Here is an 18,108-nt window from a genome sequence, read left to right as displayed (position 1 = left end):
ACAATGTCCCATGCATGTTGCCCCTCCTCCCAATGTCCCATGCATGCTCCTCCCTCCTCACAGTTTCCCATGCATGCTGCCACCTCCTCACAATGTCCCATGCATGCTGCCCCCTCCTCACAATGTCCCATGCATGCTGCCCCCTCCTCACAATGTCCCATGCATGCTGCCCCCTCCTCACAATGTCCCATGCGTGCTGCCCACTCCTCACAATGTCCCATGCGTGCTGCCCCCTCCTCACAATGTCCAATGCATGCTGCCCCCTCCTCACAATGTCCCATGCATTGTTCCCCGTCCTCACAATGTCCTATGCGTGCTGCCCCCTCCTCACAATGTCCCATGCATGCTGCCCCCTCCTCACAATATCCCATGCATGCTGCCCCCTCCTCACAATGTCCCATGCATGCTGCCCCCTCCTCACAATGTCCCATGCTTTACGCCCCCTCCTCACAATGTCCCATGCATGCTGCCCCCTCCTCACAATGTCCCATGCATGCTGCCCCCTCCTCCCAATGTCCCATGCATGCTGCCCCTTCCTCACAGTGTCCCATGCATGCTGCCCCCTCCTCATAATGTCCCATGCATGCTGCCCCCTCCTCACAGTGTCCCATGCATGCTGCTCCCTCCTCACAATGTCCCATGCATGCTGCCCACTCCTCACAATGTCCCATGCATGCTGCCCTCTCCACAGTGTCCCATGCATGCTGCACCCTCCTCACAATGTCCCATGCATGCTGCCCCCTCCTCACAATGTCCCATGCATGTTGCCCCATCTCCCAATGTCCCATGCATGCTCCTCCCTCCTCACAGTTTCCCATGCATGCTGCCCCCTCCTCACAATGTCCCATGCATGCTGCCCCTCCTCACAATGCCCCATGCATGCTGCTCCCTCCTCACAATGTCCCATGCATGCTGCCCCGTCCTCACAATGTCCCATGCGTGCTGCCCCCTCCTCACAATGTCCCATGCATGCTGCCCCCTCCTCACAATGTCCCATGCATGCTGTCCCTCCTCACAATGTCCCATGCATGTTGCCCCATCTCCCAATGTCCCATGCATGCTCCTCCCTCCTCACAGTTTCCCATGCATGCTGCCCCCTCCTCACAATGTCCCATGCATGCTGCCCCTCCTCACAATATCCCATGCATGCTGCTCCCTCCTCACAATGTCCCATGCATGCTGCCCCGTCCTCACAATGTCCCATGCGTGCTGCCCCCTCCTCACAATGTCCTATGCATGCTGCCCCCTCCTCACAATGTCCCATGCATGCTGCTCCCTCCTCACAATGTCCCATGCATGCTGCCCCTCCTCACAATGTCCCATGCATGCTGCTCCCTCCTCACAATGTCCCATGCATGCTGCCCCCTCCTCACAATGTCCCATGCGTGCTGCTCCCTCCTCACAATGTCCCATGCATGCTGCCCCCTCCTCACAATGTCCCATGCATGCTGCTCCCTCCTCACAATGTCCCATGCATGCTGCTCCCTCCTCACAATGTCCCATGCATGCTGCCACCTCCTCACAATGTCCCATGCATGCTGCTCCCTCCTCACAGTGTCCCATGCATGCTGCCCCCTCCTCACAATGTCCCATGCATGCTGCCCCCTCCTCACAATGTCCCATGCATGCTGTCCCCCTCACAATGTCCCATGCATGCTGCTCCCTCCTCACAATGTCCCATGCATGCTGCTCCCTCCTCACAATGTCCCATGCATGCTGCCACCTCCTCACAGTGTCCCATGCATGCTGCCCCCTCCTCACAATGTCCCATGCATGCTGCCCCCTCCTCACAATGTCCCATGCATGCTGTCCCCCCCTCACAATGTCCCATGCATGCTGCCCCGTCCTCACAATGTCCCATGCGTGCTGCCCCCTCCTCACAATGTCCCATGCATGGTGCTCCCTCCTCACAATGTGCCATGCATGCTGCCCCGTCCTCACAATGTTCCATGCATGCTGCCCCCTCCTCACAATGTCCCATGCATGCTGCCCCCTCCTCACAATGTCCCATGCATGCTGCCCCCTCCTCTCAATGTCCCATGCATGCTGCCCCCTCCTCACAATGTCCCATGCATGCTGCCCCTCTCCATGAGCTCCTAATGCTGCCTTCCTCTTTTTCATAAAGACACTTCCATGCTGCCCCATTCATCATACTAAGACTACCACACTAACGCTTATGCTGAGACACCCCTCCCACACACACACACTACCCCACTCTTGATATTGACTCCTCTACATTGCTCAACTCCATACTGAGCCCACACATGCTGCCCCTTCTCCATAATGAGCTCCCAATGCTGCTCCCCTCTTATTCTGAGTCCTTACACTCCCCCGCCATCGATTTTGTCATTGCACTATCCCTCAACCCTTGTCCTCTGTCTCTAGGATTGGCCCCTTATTCCCCCAGCAGCAGCCGCTCTCCCCCGCCTTCACCAGCAGCCTCTCCCCCAGCATCAGCCTCTCTCCCCCCAGCCCCCCCAGCATCAACCTCTCTCCCCCCAGCGTCCCCCAGCTTCAGCCTCTCTCCCCCCCAGCCTCCCCCAGCTTCAGCCTCTCTCCCCCAGCTTCCCCCAGCATCAGCCTCTCTCCCCCAGCTTCCCCCAGCATCAGCCTCTCTCCCCCAGCTTCCCCCAGCATCAGCATCTCTGCCCCCAGCATCAGCCTCTCTGCCCCCAGCATCAGCCTCTCTGCCCCCAGCATCAGCCTCTCTTCTCCCAGCCTCCCTCAGCATCAGCCTCCCTCCTCCCAGCCTCCCCCAGCATCACCTTCCCCCCTCCTAGCCACCCCCAGCATCAGCCTCTCTCCTCCCAGCGTCCCCCAGCATCAGCCTCCCCCAGCATCAGCCTCTCTCCTCCCAGCCTCCCCCAGCATCAGCCTCCCCCTCCCAGCCTCCCCCAGCATCAGCCTCCCTCAGCATCAGCCTCCCTCCTCCCAGCCTCCCCCAGCATCAGCCTGCCCCCTCCTAGCCACCCCCAGCATCAGCCTCTCTCCTCCCAGCCTCCCCCAGCATCAGCCTCCCCCAGCATCAGCCTCTCTCCTCCCAGCCTCCCCCAGCATCAGCCTCCCTCAGCATCAGCCTCCCTCCTCCCAGCCTCCCACAGCATCAGCCTCCCCCCTCCTAGCCACCCCCAGCATCAGCCTCTCTCCTCCCAGCGTCCCCCAGCATCAGCCTCCCCCAGCATCAGCCTCTCTCCTCCAAGCCTCCCCCAGCATCAGCCTCCCCCTCCCAGCCTCCCCCAGCATCAGCCTCCCTCAGCATCAGCCTCCCTCCTCCCAGCCTCCCCCAGCATCAGCCTCCCCCCTCCTAGCCACCCCCAGCATCAGCCTCTCTCCTCCCAGCCTCCCTCAGCATCAGCCTCCCCCAGCATCAGCCTCTCTCCTCCCAGCCTCCCCCAGCATCAGCCTCCCTCAGCATCAGCCTCCCTCCTCCCAGCCTCCCCCAGCATCAGCCTCCCCCCTCCTAGCCACCCCCAGCATCAGCCTCTCTCCTCCCAGCCTCCCCCAGCATCAGCCTCCCTCAGCATCAGCCTCTCTCCTCCGAGCCTCCCGCAGCATCAGCCTCTCTCCTCCCAGCCTCTCCCAGCATCAGCCTCTCTCCTCCCAGCCTCCCCCAGCATCAGCCTCCCTCAGCATCAGCCTCCCTCCTCCTAGCCTCCCCCAGCATCAGCCTCTCTCCTCCCAGCCTCCCCCCTCCCAGCCTCCCTCAGCATCAGCCTCCCTCCTCCCAGCCTCCCCCAGCATCAGCCTCCCTCCTCCCAGCCTCCCCCAGCATCAGCCTCCCCCAGCACCAGCCTCTCTCCTCCCAGCCTCCCCCAGCATCAGACTCTCTCCTCCCAGCCTCCCCCAGCATCAGCCTCCCTCAGCATCAGCCTCCTTCCTCCCAGCCTCCCCCAGCGTCAGCCTCCCCCATCCCAGCCTTCCGCAACATCAGCCTCCCCCCTCCCAGCCTCCCCCAGCATCATACTCTCTCCTCCCAGCCTCCCCCAGTATCAGCTTCTCTTCCCCCAAGTCTCCCCCAGTATCAGCCTCTCTCCTCCCACCCCATACGCAGATCTCCAGTCTGCATTAGAGACACCCCCATGCTCCTTATGAATCTTCAGCTCTGCGAGCACTTTCCTGCTCCAGGGCCCGCCATCTTCCTGGCTCACGTGAGTATCCTCTTCTGACACCGGCTTCCATCGCGGCGTCCTCTGCGGCGTCCTGCTGTGAGCTCTGCATGTGAAATCCACACAGCATTGGACGCAGCACAGAGGAAGGAGCTGATTGGCGCGCCTGTGACCCCGGAAGTGCAGGTGCCGGCAGTTCCGGGGTCAATCAGCTCTCTGTGCCCGACTGCCGCAGTTTGTCTGCATTCGCGTCTTAATTGACGCGGATACAAATAAATAAAGGTGCGCCTCTCCCCCCTCCGAAAATACAGTGGATTTAATGAATGTGTAAAAAAAAAATAATTTTTTTTTTACTGCTAGAAGGTGCCGCCCCCTGCATCCTGCCGCCCTAGGCACGGGACCACGGGTGCCTAATGGTAAATACGGCCCTGATAGCGCCATCATATTCCGCAGCACTGTACAATCAGAGGGGACGTGTACAGACAATATCAGACATTACAGACACTGAGAAGGGAGGGTCCGGCTCACGAGCCACAAATTTTGAAGAAATAGGAGACATGAAGGTAAATTGAGAACAGCGCTTGAGTGGTCGGTCCGGCCATCAGTAGGGGGCGCTCTGCATAGCTGGTCCGGGCATCAGTAGGGGGCGCACTGCACAGCTGGTCCGGCCATCAGTAGGGGGCGCACTGCACAGCTGGTCCGGCCATCAGTAGGGGGCGCTCTGCACAGCTGGTCCGCATACCTCCCAACCGTCCTGGATTCTGCGGGACTGTCCCGATTTCAGGGCTCTTGCCCGCAGTCCCGCGGCTCATAGCTGATGTCCCTGCTCCTCTCCTCAGTGCAGTGAATAAATTAAATTCTCATTGTCCATAGACAGTAGCTCTACCACTGAGCCGCTGCCTGTATTGAAAACCATAGGAAGATTTGGTAATCTTGACCTCTGTATTGCAGTAGAGAAACCAGAACAAGAAGCAGATTATTGGGATAGATAGAGGGATAGATAGAGGGATAGAGGGATAGAGGGATAGAGGGATAGCGGGATAGCGGGATAGAGGGATAGAGGGATAGCGGGATAGCGGGATAGCGGGATAGAGGGATAGAGGGATAGAGGGATAGAGGGATAGAGGGATAGAGGGATAGAGGGATAGAGGGATAGAGGGATAGATAGAGGGATAGAGGGATAGATAGAGGGATAGAGGGATAGATAGAGGGATAGATAGAGGGATAGATAGAGGGATAGATAGAGGGATAGAGGGATAGATAGAGGGATAGATAGAGGGATAGATAGAGGGATAGATAGAGGGATAGATAGATAGATAGATAGATAGATAGAGGGATAGATAGAGGGATAGATAGAGGGATAGAGGGATAGATAGAGGGATAGATAGAGGGATAGATAGAGGGATAGATAGAGGGATAGATAGATAGAGGGATAGATAGAGGGATAGAGGGATAGATAGATAGATAGAGGGATAGATAGATAGAGGGATATATATAATAGATACATGATGATAGATAAATACATGATAAATAGATAATAGAGGGATAGATATATAATAGATGGATAGATAGATACTGCATTTCTTTGTAGGTGAAGGAAAGAGTCCGATTTATTTGTTCCCCTAAACAAATACTATTAAGAAATGAGGAAAAAAATACATTTATAAAAAAGACTTCTTTATTTTTACTACCTTGGATTCAAACCAGCAACTGTCACACGTGTCCTGCAGCCCTGGTAGCTGTTCTAGCTGTTGAGCCACTAGGAATGATGATGTCAGAAGGAGTATTTTATATAGATGAACCTAGAATGCAGCCTCTGATTACACAGCAGATTACACAGGACACAGAGCTCCATTGTACAGAGCAGCGTCTCTGTAGCCTATATTCTAGAGGAAGAGGAAAAGATTTTTTTTTCTCTTCTAATAAAATTACTAAAAATAATAATAGAAAAAATAGAATGTACTTTTATTATACTTTTTTTTTTATAAAAATGTTCCTGTAATCGTAATGACCCAACACAGCGATCAGATTATTTATAGGATCAGTAAATGTTGTAAAAAAAAAAATGTCGCAATTTATTATTTTTCTCTATTAAAACCCATAAAAAATGTATTAAAAATGTATCGCTGAGGCCATGTTCACACGTAGTGTAAATGCTGTGTTTTTTTCTGCCGCAGTCCGCACCACGAGTGCGATAACAATCTCCTCTGATTATTGAGTGTTTGCGGTATTTTTTATGCATTGTCCCCTTATTTGATACATGTTTGGTGCAGATGTGAATCCTGAAGCTTATAAAGAAAAAAAAAACACCAAATCCGCAGAGTTCAGCGGCGTCTGCACACGCACCAGGGGCGGAGATTTCATGACGTCTCATCCACTTTGCTTGGACAATTAGTCCGTGTTCACACGTGGTGTAAATGCTGCATTTTTTTCTGCTGTGTTTTTGCCCATATATTCTGTTGTGCTTAAAGGGAACCAAACCTCATGTTTTTCGTGTATAAGGTGCAGCCAGTGCAGCACTGGCACTGTCAGGCACAGTGTGTACATACCATCAGGGGGCAGCCGGTGCAGCACTGGCACTGTCAGGCACAGTGTGTACATACCATCAGGGGGCAGCCGGTGCAGCACTGGCACTGTCAGGCACAGTGTGTACATACCATCAGGGGGCAGCCGGTGCAGCACTGGCACTGTCAGGCACAGTGTGTACATACCATCAGGGGGCAGCCGGTGCAGCACTGGCACTGTCAGGCACAGTGTGTACATACCATCAGGGGGCAGCCAGTGCAGCACTGGCACTGTCAGGCACAGTGTGTACATACCATCAGGGGGCAGCCGGTGCAGCACTGGCACTGTCAGGCACAGTGTGTACATAGGATCAGGGGGCTGCCGGTGCAGCACTGGCACTGTCAGGCACAGTGTGTACATACCATCAGGGGGCAGCCGGTGCAGCACTGGCACTGTCAGGCACAGTGTGTACATACCATCAGGGGGCAGCCGGTGCAGCACTGGCACTGTCAGGCACAGTGTGTACATACCATCAGGGGGCAGCCGGTGCAGCACTGGCACTGTCAGGCACAGTGTGTACATACCATCAGGGGGCAGCCGGTGCAGCACTGGCACTGTCAGGCACAGTGTGTACATACCATCAGGGGGCAGCCGGTGCAGCACTGGCACTGTCAGGCACAGTGTGTACATACCATCAGGGGGCAGCCAGTGCAGCACTGGCACTGTCAGGCACAGTGTGTACATACCATCAGGGGGCAGCCAGTGCAGCACTGGCACTGTCAGGCACAGTGTGTACATACCATCAGGGGGCAGCCGGTGCAGCACTGGCACTGTCAGGCACAGTGTGTACATACCATCAGGGGGCAGCCGGTGCAGCACTGGCACTGTCAGGCACAGTGTGTACATACCATCAGGGGGCAGCCGGTGCAGCACTGGCACTGTCAGGCACAGTGTGTACATACCATCAGGGGGCAGCCGGTGCAGCACTGGCACTGTCAGGCACAGTGTGTACATACCATCAGGGGGCAGCCGGTGCAGCACTGGCACTGTCAGGCACAGTGTGTACATACCATCAGGGGGCAGCTCGGGTGTTTAGGCTGTGAAATCCAACTTTATAAAGTTTGAAAATTCGTGCACTTTTTGATTGACGTGTGCACCTCTCTCCTAATGTCCGGGCGTGTTATGCACGTGTTCCCCGCCCCCCCCCCCCTGTTCCTCCCTCTCACTAGCCGTATGTAAATTTCTAATCTTCATTTACACGGCATCGGATTTAGCGCCTGCGCATAGCGCTCATCTCCGGCGCCATGTTTCTGAAGCCCACAGTATTATGGTGCATGAGAGGGCGGCGCATGCGCCCTCGCTTCTTCAGATCTGTTGTGACCGCGGGAGCGTGCGCGGTCACAACAGGACTGGAAAACAGCTGATCTTACCCTGATTAGCTGCAGCAGACGATATCGTAGCAGACAGAAACAAAAAACACAGAATTTCTGCAGCGTGTGAACACGGCTTTATAGGCACAATAAGCAGCATGTCACATACACCATGTTCCAAATTATTATGCATATGATATTTTTCTCTGATTTTCCTGAATGCTCGGTGCAGGCGACCGTCCGTCTAATAACAGTCATCCCCCATTAGAGGATACATCGAGTTTTATTGAAGAAACCCCCCGATGATAACAGTATAATCCTCCTGTTCCACATTATTACGCACAGGAGAGTTTCTAAACATTTTATATGTTGTAAAGAAGTGAAAATGCTCATTATTGGAATTTGCAGCATTAGGAGGTCACATTCACTGAAATAAAGAGCTATTTACCTCCAAAACCTCCGAACAGGCCAAGTTACATGTAACACAGGAACCCTTCTTTGATGTCACCTTCACAATTCTTGCATCCATTGCACTTGTGAGTTTTTGGAGAGTTTCTGCTTGAATTTCTTTGCATGATGTCAGAATCGCCTCCCAGAGCTGCTGTTTTGATGTGATTGGCCTCCCACCCTCATAGATCTTTTGCTTGATGATACTCCAAAGGTTCTCTATAGGGTTGAGGTCAGGGGAAGATGGTGGCCACACCATGAGTTTATCTCCTTTTATGCCCATAGCAGCCAATGACACAGAGGTGTTCTCTGCAGCATGAGATGGGGCATTGTCATGCATGAAGATGATTTTGCTCCTGAAGGCACGTTTCTGCTTTTTGTTCCATGGAAGAAAGTTGTCAGTCAGAAACTCTATATACTTTGCAGAGGTCATTTTCACACCTTCAGGAACCCTAAAGGGGCGTACCAGATGTCTCCCTGTGACTCCAGCCCAAAACATGACTCCTCCACCTCCTTGCTGACGTCGCAGCCTTGTTGGGACATGGTGGCCATCCACCAACCATCCACCACTCCATCCATCTGGACCATCCAGGGTTGCTCCACACTCATCAGTAAGCAAGATTGTTTGAAAATTAGTGTTCATGTATGTCTGGGCCACTGCAGTCGTTTCTGCTTGTGAGCACAGGTCAGGGGGGGCTGAATAGTAGCTTTATGCACTACATCTAGCCTTTGAAGGACCCTACACCTTGAGGTTCAAGGGACTCCAGAGGCACCAGCAGCTTCATATATCTGTTTGCTTTAATGGCTTTTTAGCAGCTGCTCTCTTAACCCGATGAACTTGTCTGGCAGAAACCTTCCTCATTCTGCCTTTATCTGCACCAACACATATGTGCTCAGAATCAGCCACAAATCTCTTCACAGGACGATGATTACACTTACGTTTTCCTGAAATATGTAATGTTTTCATCCCTTGTCCAAGGCATTGCAGTATTTGATGCTTTTCGGCAGAAGAGAGATCCGATTCCTTTTTCTTTCCCATGTTACTTGTAAACTGCGGCTGCTTAATATTGTGGAGCATCCAGATTTCCTTTTATTGGGCCTCACCTGGAAACTGATTATCACAGGGATCTGAGACTGATTTCAGTGACCAAAGACCCCGAGACACAAAACCAGCAATGGGCTTCATTGAAAAAAAAAATAAAAAAATCGCTAGGACCCTTAAATCTAATTTGCATAATAATTTAGAACATGGTGTAAAAACACATAGAAATATAAGACAATTCTGGCTGCTGTGACTGAATGAACAGTCAAGTGCATCTGCTGAATGACCCTTACTGCCAAATGGGCGTGGCTAGGGGCGGTGTCAAAATTTGCCATGGCGCACTGGCGCACCGCAGACTTTGTCCCCCTTTACTTTCTTTAAAAGTTGGGAGGTATGCTGATCCGGCCATCAGTAGGGGGCGCTCTGCACAGCTGGTCCGGCTATCAGTAGGGGGCGCTCTGCACAGCTGGTCCGGCCATCAGTAGGGGGCGCTCTGCACAGCTGGTCCGGCTATCAGTAGGGGGCGCTCTGCATAGCTGGTCCGGCCATCAGTAGGGGGCGCTCTGCACAGCTGGTCCGGCTATCAGTAGGGGGCGCTCTGCACAGCTGGTCCGGCCATCAGTAGGGGGCGCACTGCACAGCTTTATTTTGCATTTCTCAGAAGTGGAAGAAAGTCATGATATCACTCTTCATGTTCGGGGTCTCCAGGTGAGATCAGGGCTGTTCCCCGCACGGGAGGGGAGGACGGGGAAGCAGCAGAGCGATGGTTTCTTTTCTTCATTTCAGTGACTCATTTTTGTTGTTTTGCAGATCATTTATTTATTCAGAGCCGCTGTCATCACCACTATATGGCGGGAAGTGGTGGTCCCCGGAGTCATCCACTGAACGCTGGGGTCTTATTCAGTCCTAGTACCCCCGGTGTATAATGTCCCAAGACCACCGCTCTGCGGACCCCATAACTGCAGAGTCCAGACCTCCCCTGGTAACATCAGCACAAACACTGCAACTGCCGGGGGCTTCATGGCCGAACAGCAGCAGCCGTACATCACCAAGCACAATGCTGAGCCGTACATCACCAAGCACAATGCCGAGCCGTACATCACCAAGCACAATGCCGAGCCATACATCACCAAGCACAATGCCGAGCCGTACATCACCAAGCACAATGCCGAGCCGTACATCACCAAGCACAATGCCGAGCCGTACATCACCAAGCACAATGCTGAGCCGTACATCACCAAGCACAATGCTGAGCCATACATCACCAAGCACAATGCCGAGCCATACAGTGTGTCCGCAGGTGTCGGCTGTGCGCAGCCTGCAGCAATCGGTCAGCAGAGCGGACGTCGCGGGTTGTTCCGGAGTTATGGTTGCTGCAGGACTTCTCTCCTCGCCCGCACAGAGAGGTGTATTCAGATTTTCGCCTGTTTTGCGTCACTCCTCATATTGTATAGCGGATCTATCGATGACGCACGGACTAAACAGCTGTGATCTGAATATTGGGGAACAGTCCCCGGCCCCTCCCCCTCACCACTTCCTCCATATGTTTATGACATCTGCGTCTCTCCGGGAGGCGTCCTCAGCCCGAGGAGCAAAGTTTCACTTTCTGCCACTTTCACATTCAGAAAACGACGTCAGAGATCGAGAAAATCACCGTCAGCCGAGAGGAAGCGGAAGAAGCGGGAGCCACGTCCGGCCTGTGATTCTAATGATTACTTGTGCCATAAGATGATGCCATGGGAACAAGAGGAAAACCGGAGAGGCCCTATATGGGGGGATATACTGTGCCCGGCCACATGGGACTATGTCACCGGATCACTGTGCCCGGCCACATGGGACTATGTCACCGGATCACTGTGCCCGGCCACATGGGACTATGTCACCGGATCACTGTGCCCGGCCACATGGGACTATGCCACCGGATCACTGTGCCCGGCCACATGGGACTATGTCACCGGATCACTGTGCCCGGCCACATGGGACTATGTCACCGGATCACTGTGCCCGGCCACATGGGACTATGTCACCGGATCACTGTGCCCGGCCACATGGGACTATGTCACCGGATCACTGTGCCCGGCCACATGGGACTATGTCACCGGATCACTGTGCCCGGCCACATGGGACTATGTCACCGGATCACTGTGCCCGGCCACATGGGACTATGTCACCGGATCACTGTGCCCGGCCACATGGGACTATGTCACCGGATCACTGTGCCCGGCCACATGGGACTATGCCACCGGATCACTGTGCCCGGCCACATGGGACTATGTCACCGGATCACTGTGCCCGGCCACATGGGACTATGTCACCGGATCACTGTGCCCGGCCACATGGGACTATGTCACCGGATCACTGTGCCCGGCCACATGGGACTATGTCACCGGATCACTGTGCCCGGCCACATGGGACTATGTCACCGGATCACTGTGCCCGGCCACATGGGACTATGTCACCGGATCACTGTGCCCGGCCACATGGGACTATGTCACCAGATCACTGTGCCCGGCCACATGGGACTATGTCACCGGATCACTGTGCCCGGCCACATGGGACTATGTCACCGGATCACTGTGCCCGGCCACATGGGACTATGTCACCGGATCACTGTGCCCGGCCACATGGGACTATGTCACCGGATCACTGTGCCCGGCCACATGGGACTATGTCACCGGATCACTGTGCCCGGCCACATGGGACTATGTCACCGGATCACTGTGCCCGGCCACATGGGACTATGTCCCCGGATCACTGTGCCCGGCCACATGGTGCTGTATCACCCGGATCATTCTGCACTTTCACGGATGGTGGCGCGGTGTTACCCGGATCACTGGCACGGATGGCGGCGCGGTGTCACCCGGATCACTGGCACGGATGGCGGCGCGGTGTCACCCGGATCACTGGCACGGATGGCGGCGCGGTTTTCCACCCTTTCCTCACACAATACGGACTCTGAGAATGGTTTGCACTGGTTTATTCTGGATTTACTCCTCGCCTCCATCCTCCTCCACATAAGAGTCCAGTCCGACCTCCTCGTAGTCCTTCTCCAGCGCGGCCAGGTCCTCCCGAGCTTCGGAGAACTCGCCCTCCTCCATGCCTTCCCCGACGTACCAGTGGACGAACGCTCGCTTGGCGTACATTAGGTCGAACTTGTGGTCCAGCCGGGCCCAGGCCTCGGCGATGGCGGTGGTGTTACTCAGCATGCAGACCGCCCGCGGCACCTTCGCCAGATTGCCACTGGGAACCACGGTGGGCGGCTGGTAATTAATGCCAACCTGGGGAAGGAGAAAGATGGAGGAGCTCAGGAGAAGCATCGGATACAGCAGGTCCTCTGCATAACGTGAATGGATGCTCTAGTCACAGCCAAAGCTGCACCTTGCATCCTGTCCTTACAGGGATGGAGTTCAGATTGCAGCTCCGGATGTGACTGGAGCGATGCACCCCCCGTATATCAGACACCCCCTCTATAGCACCGTCTTACCTTGAACCCTGTAGGGCACCAGTCCACAAACTGGATGGTCCTCTTGGTCTTGATGTTGGCGATGGCCACGTTGACGTCTTTGGGCACCACGTCCCCCCGGTACAGCATGCAGCAGGCCATGTACTTGCCGTGACGGGGGTCACACTTCACCATCTGGTTGAAGGGGTCGAAGCAGGAGTTGGTAATGTCGGCCACGGACATCTGCTCGTGGTACGCCCGATCAGACGATATGATGGGAGCGTAGGTGACCAGGGGGAAGTGGATGCGGGGGTACGGCACCAGGTTGGTCTGGAACTCGGTCAGGTCCACGTTGAGCGCACCGTCGAACCTCAGCGAGGCGGTGATGGAGGACACGTTCTGGCTGATGAGCCGGTTCAGGTCGATGTAGGTCGGACGCTCGATGTCCAGGTTCCGGTGGCAGATGTCGTAGATGGCCTCGTTGTCCATCATGAATGTGCAGTCCGAGTGCTCCAGGGTGGTGTGCGTGGTCAGGATGGAGTTGTACGGCTCCACCACCGCGGTGGAGATCTGAGGCGCCGGGTAGATGGCAAACTCCAGCTTCGACTTCTTGCCATAGTCAACGGAGAGGCGCTCCATGAGGAGGGAGGTGAATCCGGAGCCCGTGCCCCCGCCAAAGCTGTGGAAGATAAGGAAACCCTGGAGGCCGGAGCAGGCGTCGCTCTGCAAGAGAAAACACACGCGCAGAGGCGAAATGGGCATCATGTGTAATGAGACATACCGCCAGACAGTGCACAGGCCGGGGGCATCATATGTAATGAGACATACCGCCAGACAGTGCACAGGCCGGGGGCATCATATGTAATGAGACATACCGCCAGACAGTGCACAGGCCGGGGGCATCATATGTAATGAGACATACCGCCAGACAGTGCGCAGCCCAGGAGGCATCGTATGTAATGAGACATACCGCCAGACAGTGCACAGGCCGGGGGCATCATATGTAATGAGACATACCACCAGACAGTGCGCAGCCCAGGAGCCATCATATGTAATGAGACATACCGCCAGACAGTGCACGGCCCAGGAGGCATCATATGTAATGAGACATACTGCCAGACAGTGCACGGCCTGGGGGGCATCATATATAATGAGACATACCGCCAGACAGTGCACGGCCTGGGGGGCATCATATATAATGAGACATACCGCCAGACAGTGCACGGCCTGGGGGGCATCATATGTAATGAGACATACTGCCAGACAGTGCACGGCTTGGGGGCATCATATGTAATGAGACATACCGCCAGACAGTGCACGGCCTGGGGGGCATCATATGTAATGAGACATACCGCCAGACAGTGCACGGCTTGGGGGCATCATATGTAATGAGACATACTGCCAGACAGTGCACGGCCTGGGGGGCATCATATGTAATGAGACATACCGCCAGACAGTGCACGGCCTGGGGGGCATCATATGTAATGAGACATACCGCCAGACAGTGCATGGCCCGGGAGGCATCATATTTAATGAGACATACCGCCAGACAGTGCACGGCCTGGGGTGCGTCATATGTAATGAGACATACCGCCAGACAGTGCGCGGCCTGGGGGGCATCATATATAATGAGACATACCGCCAGACAGTGCACGGCCCGAGGGCTTCATATGTAATGAGACATACCGCCAGACAGTGCGCGGCCTGGGGGGCATCATATATAATGAGACATACCGCCAGACAGTGCACGGCCTGGGGTGCGTCATATGTAATGAGACATACCGCCAGACAGTGCGCGGCCTGGGGGGCATCATATAAAATGAGACATACTGCCAGACAGTGCACGGCCCGGGGGGCATCATATGTAATGAGACACCGCCAGACAGTGCACGGCCCGGGGGAGGGATCACAGCCCGGAGGGCAGCACATTGAACACTCACCAACTTCCGGATACGATCCGCCACCGGCTCGACAATCTCCTTGCCCACGGTGTAGTGCCCACGGGCATAGTTGTTCGCTGCATCCTCCTTCCCGGTAATTAGCTGCTCTGGGTGGAAGAGGTGGCGGTACGGTCCAGCGCGAACCTCATCTGCAGAGAATAAAGGGTTAATTAGCCCGTCCTCACTAACACTCCTCCCCTGAAATACTCTGTGCTGCTGGGACCTGCTCCTTCCTCTATGTATCTCTGTGTTCTCCTATAAGATCAGTGCTCTCCTCTCCTGAAATCCTCTGTGCTGCAGTTACCCCGTTCTGTCCGCTCACCTATGACGGAGGGCTCCAGGTCTACGAGGACGGCTCGGGGGACGCGCTTTCCATTGCCGCTTTCGCTGAAGAAGGTGGAGAAGGAGTCGTCGTAGGAGCTGGGGTTGGACGCCCCCCCGCGGACGGTGCCATCGGGCTCGATGTTGTGCTCCAGGCAGAAGAGCTCCCAGCAGGCGTTACCGATCTGCACCCCGGCCTGGCCGACGTGCACCGAGATACACTCCCTCTGCACAGACACAACATGACAGGGCGTATAATAGCGCACAGCGTCTGCCGGTCACCACAGGGCAGCGCAGCACACTATGGCGGCATGCACATGAATGACTCTCGCACGGTGCGGCCCGAAGCCCCTTACACCACACGTCCCATCACTGACCCCCGCCCCTCGCAGTGCCCCCCGCCCGCACACAGATCTTACAGATTTGGTCTTGATCCCCCACATGGTGCGTCTCCCTGGATCCCCGCAGAGCGCCTCGTCTCCGGTCTCTCAGGATCCCCGCAGAGCGTCTCCCCAGATCCCTGCAGAGGGTCTCGTCTCCGGTCTCTCAGGATCCCCGCAGAGCGTCTCCCCGGATCCCCGCAGAGCGTCTCCAGTCCCGGCCTTTATGACCAGAGCTGGAGGTTCAGTTTCAGGACTGCGGGCTATAAACAGCCACCAATGAGTGGCCGGGCGTGCGGTGCCCGTCACACACGTGTGCCCCCCCACAGGGGTGCGGGCAGCACATGTATGGAGCGTGTGTATATTACGGGGCAGGTCCCTTTAAATTAGAACCTGTGCTGTAAAGTCGGGGGTCACACCTGGTGTTTAGGTGCAAGAGCGGAGGGATCACAGCCCCCAGCGGATCTAGGCGAGGCCCGAGCCCTCCACACGGCTCCATCGGGTGACCCGGTGCCAGGAAGACATGTGACAGGCGGCTATTTCTAGAACGCCGCTGACATACCAGCCACTTAACCCCTCGCAGACACAAAACAGGCAGGAGCCCCATAGAATGACATAGAACTACAAGTCCCAGCATTTCCTGCCAGTCTGAAGCCATCTATGGGCCTCTGTCTGCTGGAGCAGAAGTCACTGCATTTAATTGGGGGAGCAAAGGGTTTAAAAAAAAAAAAAAAAAAAGGACATAACGACCCTCCCCCCCCCCCCCCCATGTGATCTATAGTCGGGGGTGAGGGAAGATAACCCCAATGTGATGGGGGGGCAGCGCTGGGGCGGCGGGAGCTCACCATTGTCTGTGGCATCTGGTTCTCTGCGTCTTCGTGACTGTGTGTCAGGGCAGTGGACAGGGCGTGACAAAGGAGGACGATGACATCACACTGAGAATGCGTGACATCACAGCGGGCAGTGACCTCACCAGGAATCCCCGCCTACTATCACAGCCGCAGCCAATCAGATTCCATTTATTACAAAAATAGAACAGAAATCGAGAGACGTTACAAATCACCACAAATTCAAAAACTTCTCGAAAATGAAAAGACACTCCGCTGTCTTCTCCGCTGCCCGCGAGCATCTGCCCGGAGCAGTGTCAGTGTGTACTGCGGTGTACAGATTCTAGTTACAGGGGTGCCAAGCTTTAATCATAGTAACTTCCAGTCTAAGACGGACGGTCCGGAGCGAGGGCGGCCAGCGACAGAAGACGGACGGTCCGGAGCGAGGGCGGCCAGTAATGTAAGACGGACTGTCCAGACCGAGGGCGGCCAGCGACAGAAGACGGATGGTCTGGAGCGAGGGCGGCCAGCGATGTAAGACGAACTGTCCAGACCGAGGGCGGCCAGCGATGTAAGACGGACTGTCCAGACCGAGGGCGGCCAGCGATGTAAGACGGACTGTCCGGACCGAGGGCGGCCAGCGATGTAAGACGGACTGTCCGGACCGAGGGCGGCCAGCGATGTAAGACGGACTGTCCGGACCGAGGGCGGCCAGCGATGTAAGACGGACTGTCCGGACCGAGGGCGGCCAGCGATGTAAGACGGACTGTCCGGACCGAGGGCGGCCAGCGATGTAAGACGGACTGTCGGGACCGAGGGCGGCCAGCGATGTAAGACGGACTGTCCGGACCGAGGGCGGCCAGCGATGTAAGACGGACTGTCCGAACAGAGGGCGGCCAGCGATGTAAGACGGACTGTCTGGACCGAGGGAGGCCAGCGATGTAAGACGGACTGTCCAGACCGAGGGAGGCCAGCGATGTAAGACGGACTGTCCAGACCGAACGCGGCCAGCGATGTAAGACGGACTGTCCGGACCGAGGGCGGCCAGCGATGTAAGACGGACTGTCCGGACCGAGGGCGGCCAGCGATGTAAGGCGGACTGTCCGGAGCGAGGGCGGCCAGCGATGTAAGGCGGACTGTCCGGACAAAGGGCAGCCAGCGATGTAAGACGGACTGTCCGGACCGAGGGCGGCCAGCGATGTAAGACGGACTGTCCGGAGCGAGGGCGGCCAGCGATGTAAGACGGACTGTCCGGAGCGAGGGCGGCCAGCGATGTAAGACGGACTGTCCGGACCGAGGGCGGCCAGCGATGTAAGACGGATTGTCCAGACCGAGGGCGGCCAGCGATGTAAGACGGACTGTCCGGAGCGAGGGCGGCCAGCGATGTAAGACGGACTGTCCGGACCGAGGGCAGCCAGCGATGTAAGACGGACTGTCCGGAGCGAGGGCGGCCAGCGAGGAATCAGCCACCGAACATCTGACGGAGCAGGAGCAGCAGACGAGACAGCGGAGCCCGAGATGCTGGAGAAGCTGGAAGGAAAGAGAAGATGTGAGGTCAAGAATGAGGGAATCTGTCTATACGTGAAGACGCCGGGGCCCCTACTGACTGTGACATCTAAGGGGTTTATAGCCTGATCCTCTGCAATGGACTTACAAATAGTGATGGGCGGACGCCGACTGTAAAAGTCTGGATCCGAGCGGTGTCAAACTTACCTGGGTGCCAGGACT

The 18,108-nt window shown here is 55.9% G+C and overlaps 1 protein-coding gene across 3 annotated transcripts; it reads right to left on the bottom strand.

Moving 5' to 3' along the window:
* Positions 1 to 12,432: 12,432 nt before the first annotated feature.
* Positions 12,433 to 16,502, bottom strand: TUBA8 (tubulin alpha 8). 3 transcript variants are annotated; one of them, XM_075343571.1, is made up of 6 exons: positions 15,681 to 16,082; positions 15,593 to 15,645; positions 15,175 to 15,400; positions 14,853 to 15,001; positions 12,955 to 13,635; positions 12,433 to 12,748 (listed from the first exon to the last, which is right to left on the bottom strand). In XM_075343571.1, exons 2-6 carry the CDS (start codon positions 15,614 to 15,616, stop codon positions 12,458 to 12,460), a joined length of 1,371 nt encoding a protein of 456 aa, XP_075199686.1. In that variant the 5' UTR covers positions 15,617 to 15,645; positions 15,681 to 16,082; the 3' UTR covers positions 12,433 to 12,457. The 3 variants fall into 3 exon arrangements, with proteins under 3 accessions (XP_075199686.1, XP_075199687.1, XP_075199685.1); XM_075343572.1 differs by lacking the exons at positions 15,593 to 15,645; positions 15,681 to 16,082 and adding an exon at positions 16,399 to 16,502; XM_075343570.1 differs by having other exon boundaries at positions 15,593 to 16,082.
* Between the last annotated feature and the right edge of the window lie 1,606 nt (positions 16,503 to 18,108).

Source organism: Anomaloglossus baeobatrachus, chromosome 4 (genome assembly GCF_048569485.1).
Source record: "Anomaloglossus baeobatrachus isolate aAnoBae1 chromosome 4, aAnoBae1.hap1, whole genome shotgun sequence".
Lineage (NCBI taxonomy): Eukaryota > Metazoa > Chordata > Amphibia > Anura > Aromobatidae > Anomaloglossus > Anomaloglossus baeobatrachus.
Note: the sequence above shows the minus strand (reverse complement) of the source record. Positions and strands in the feature narration are given on the sequence as shown.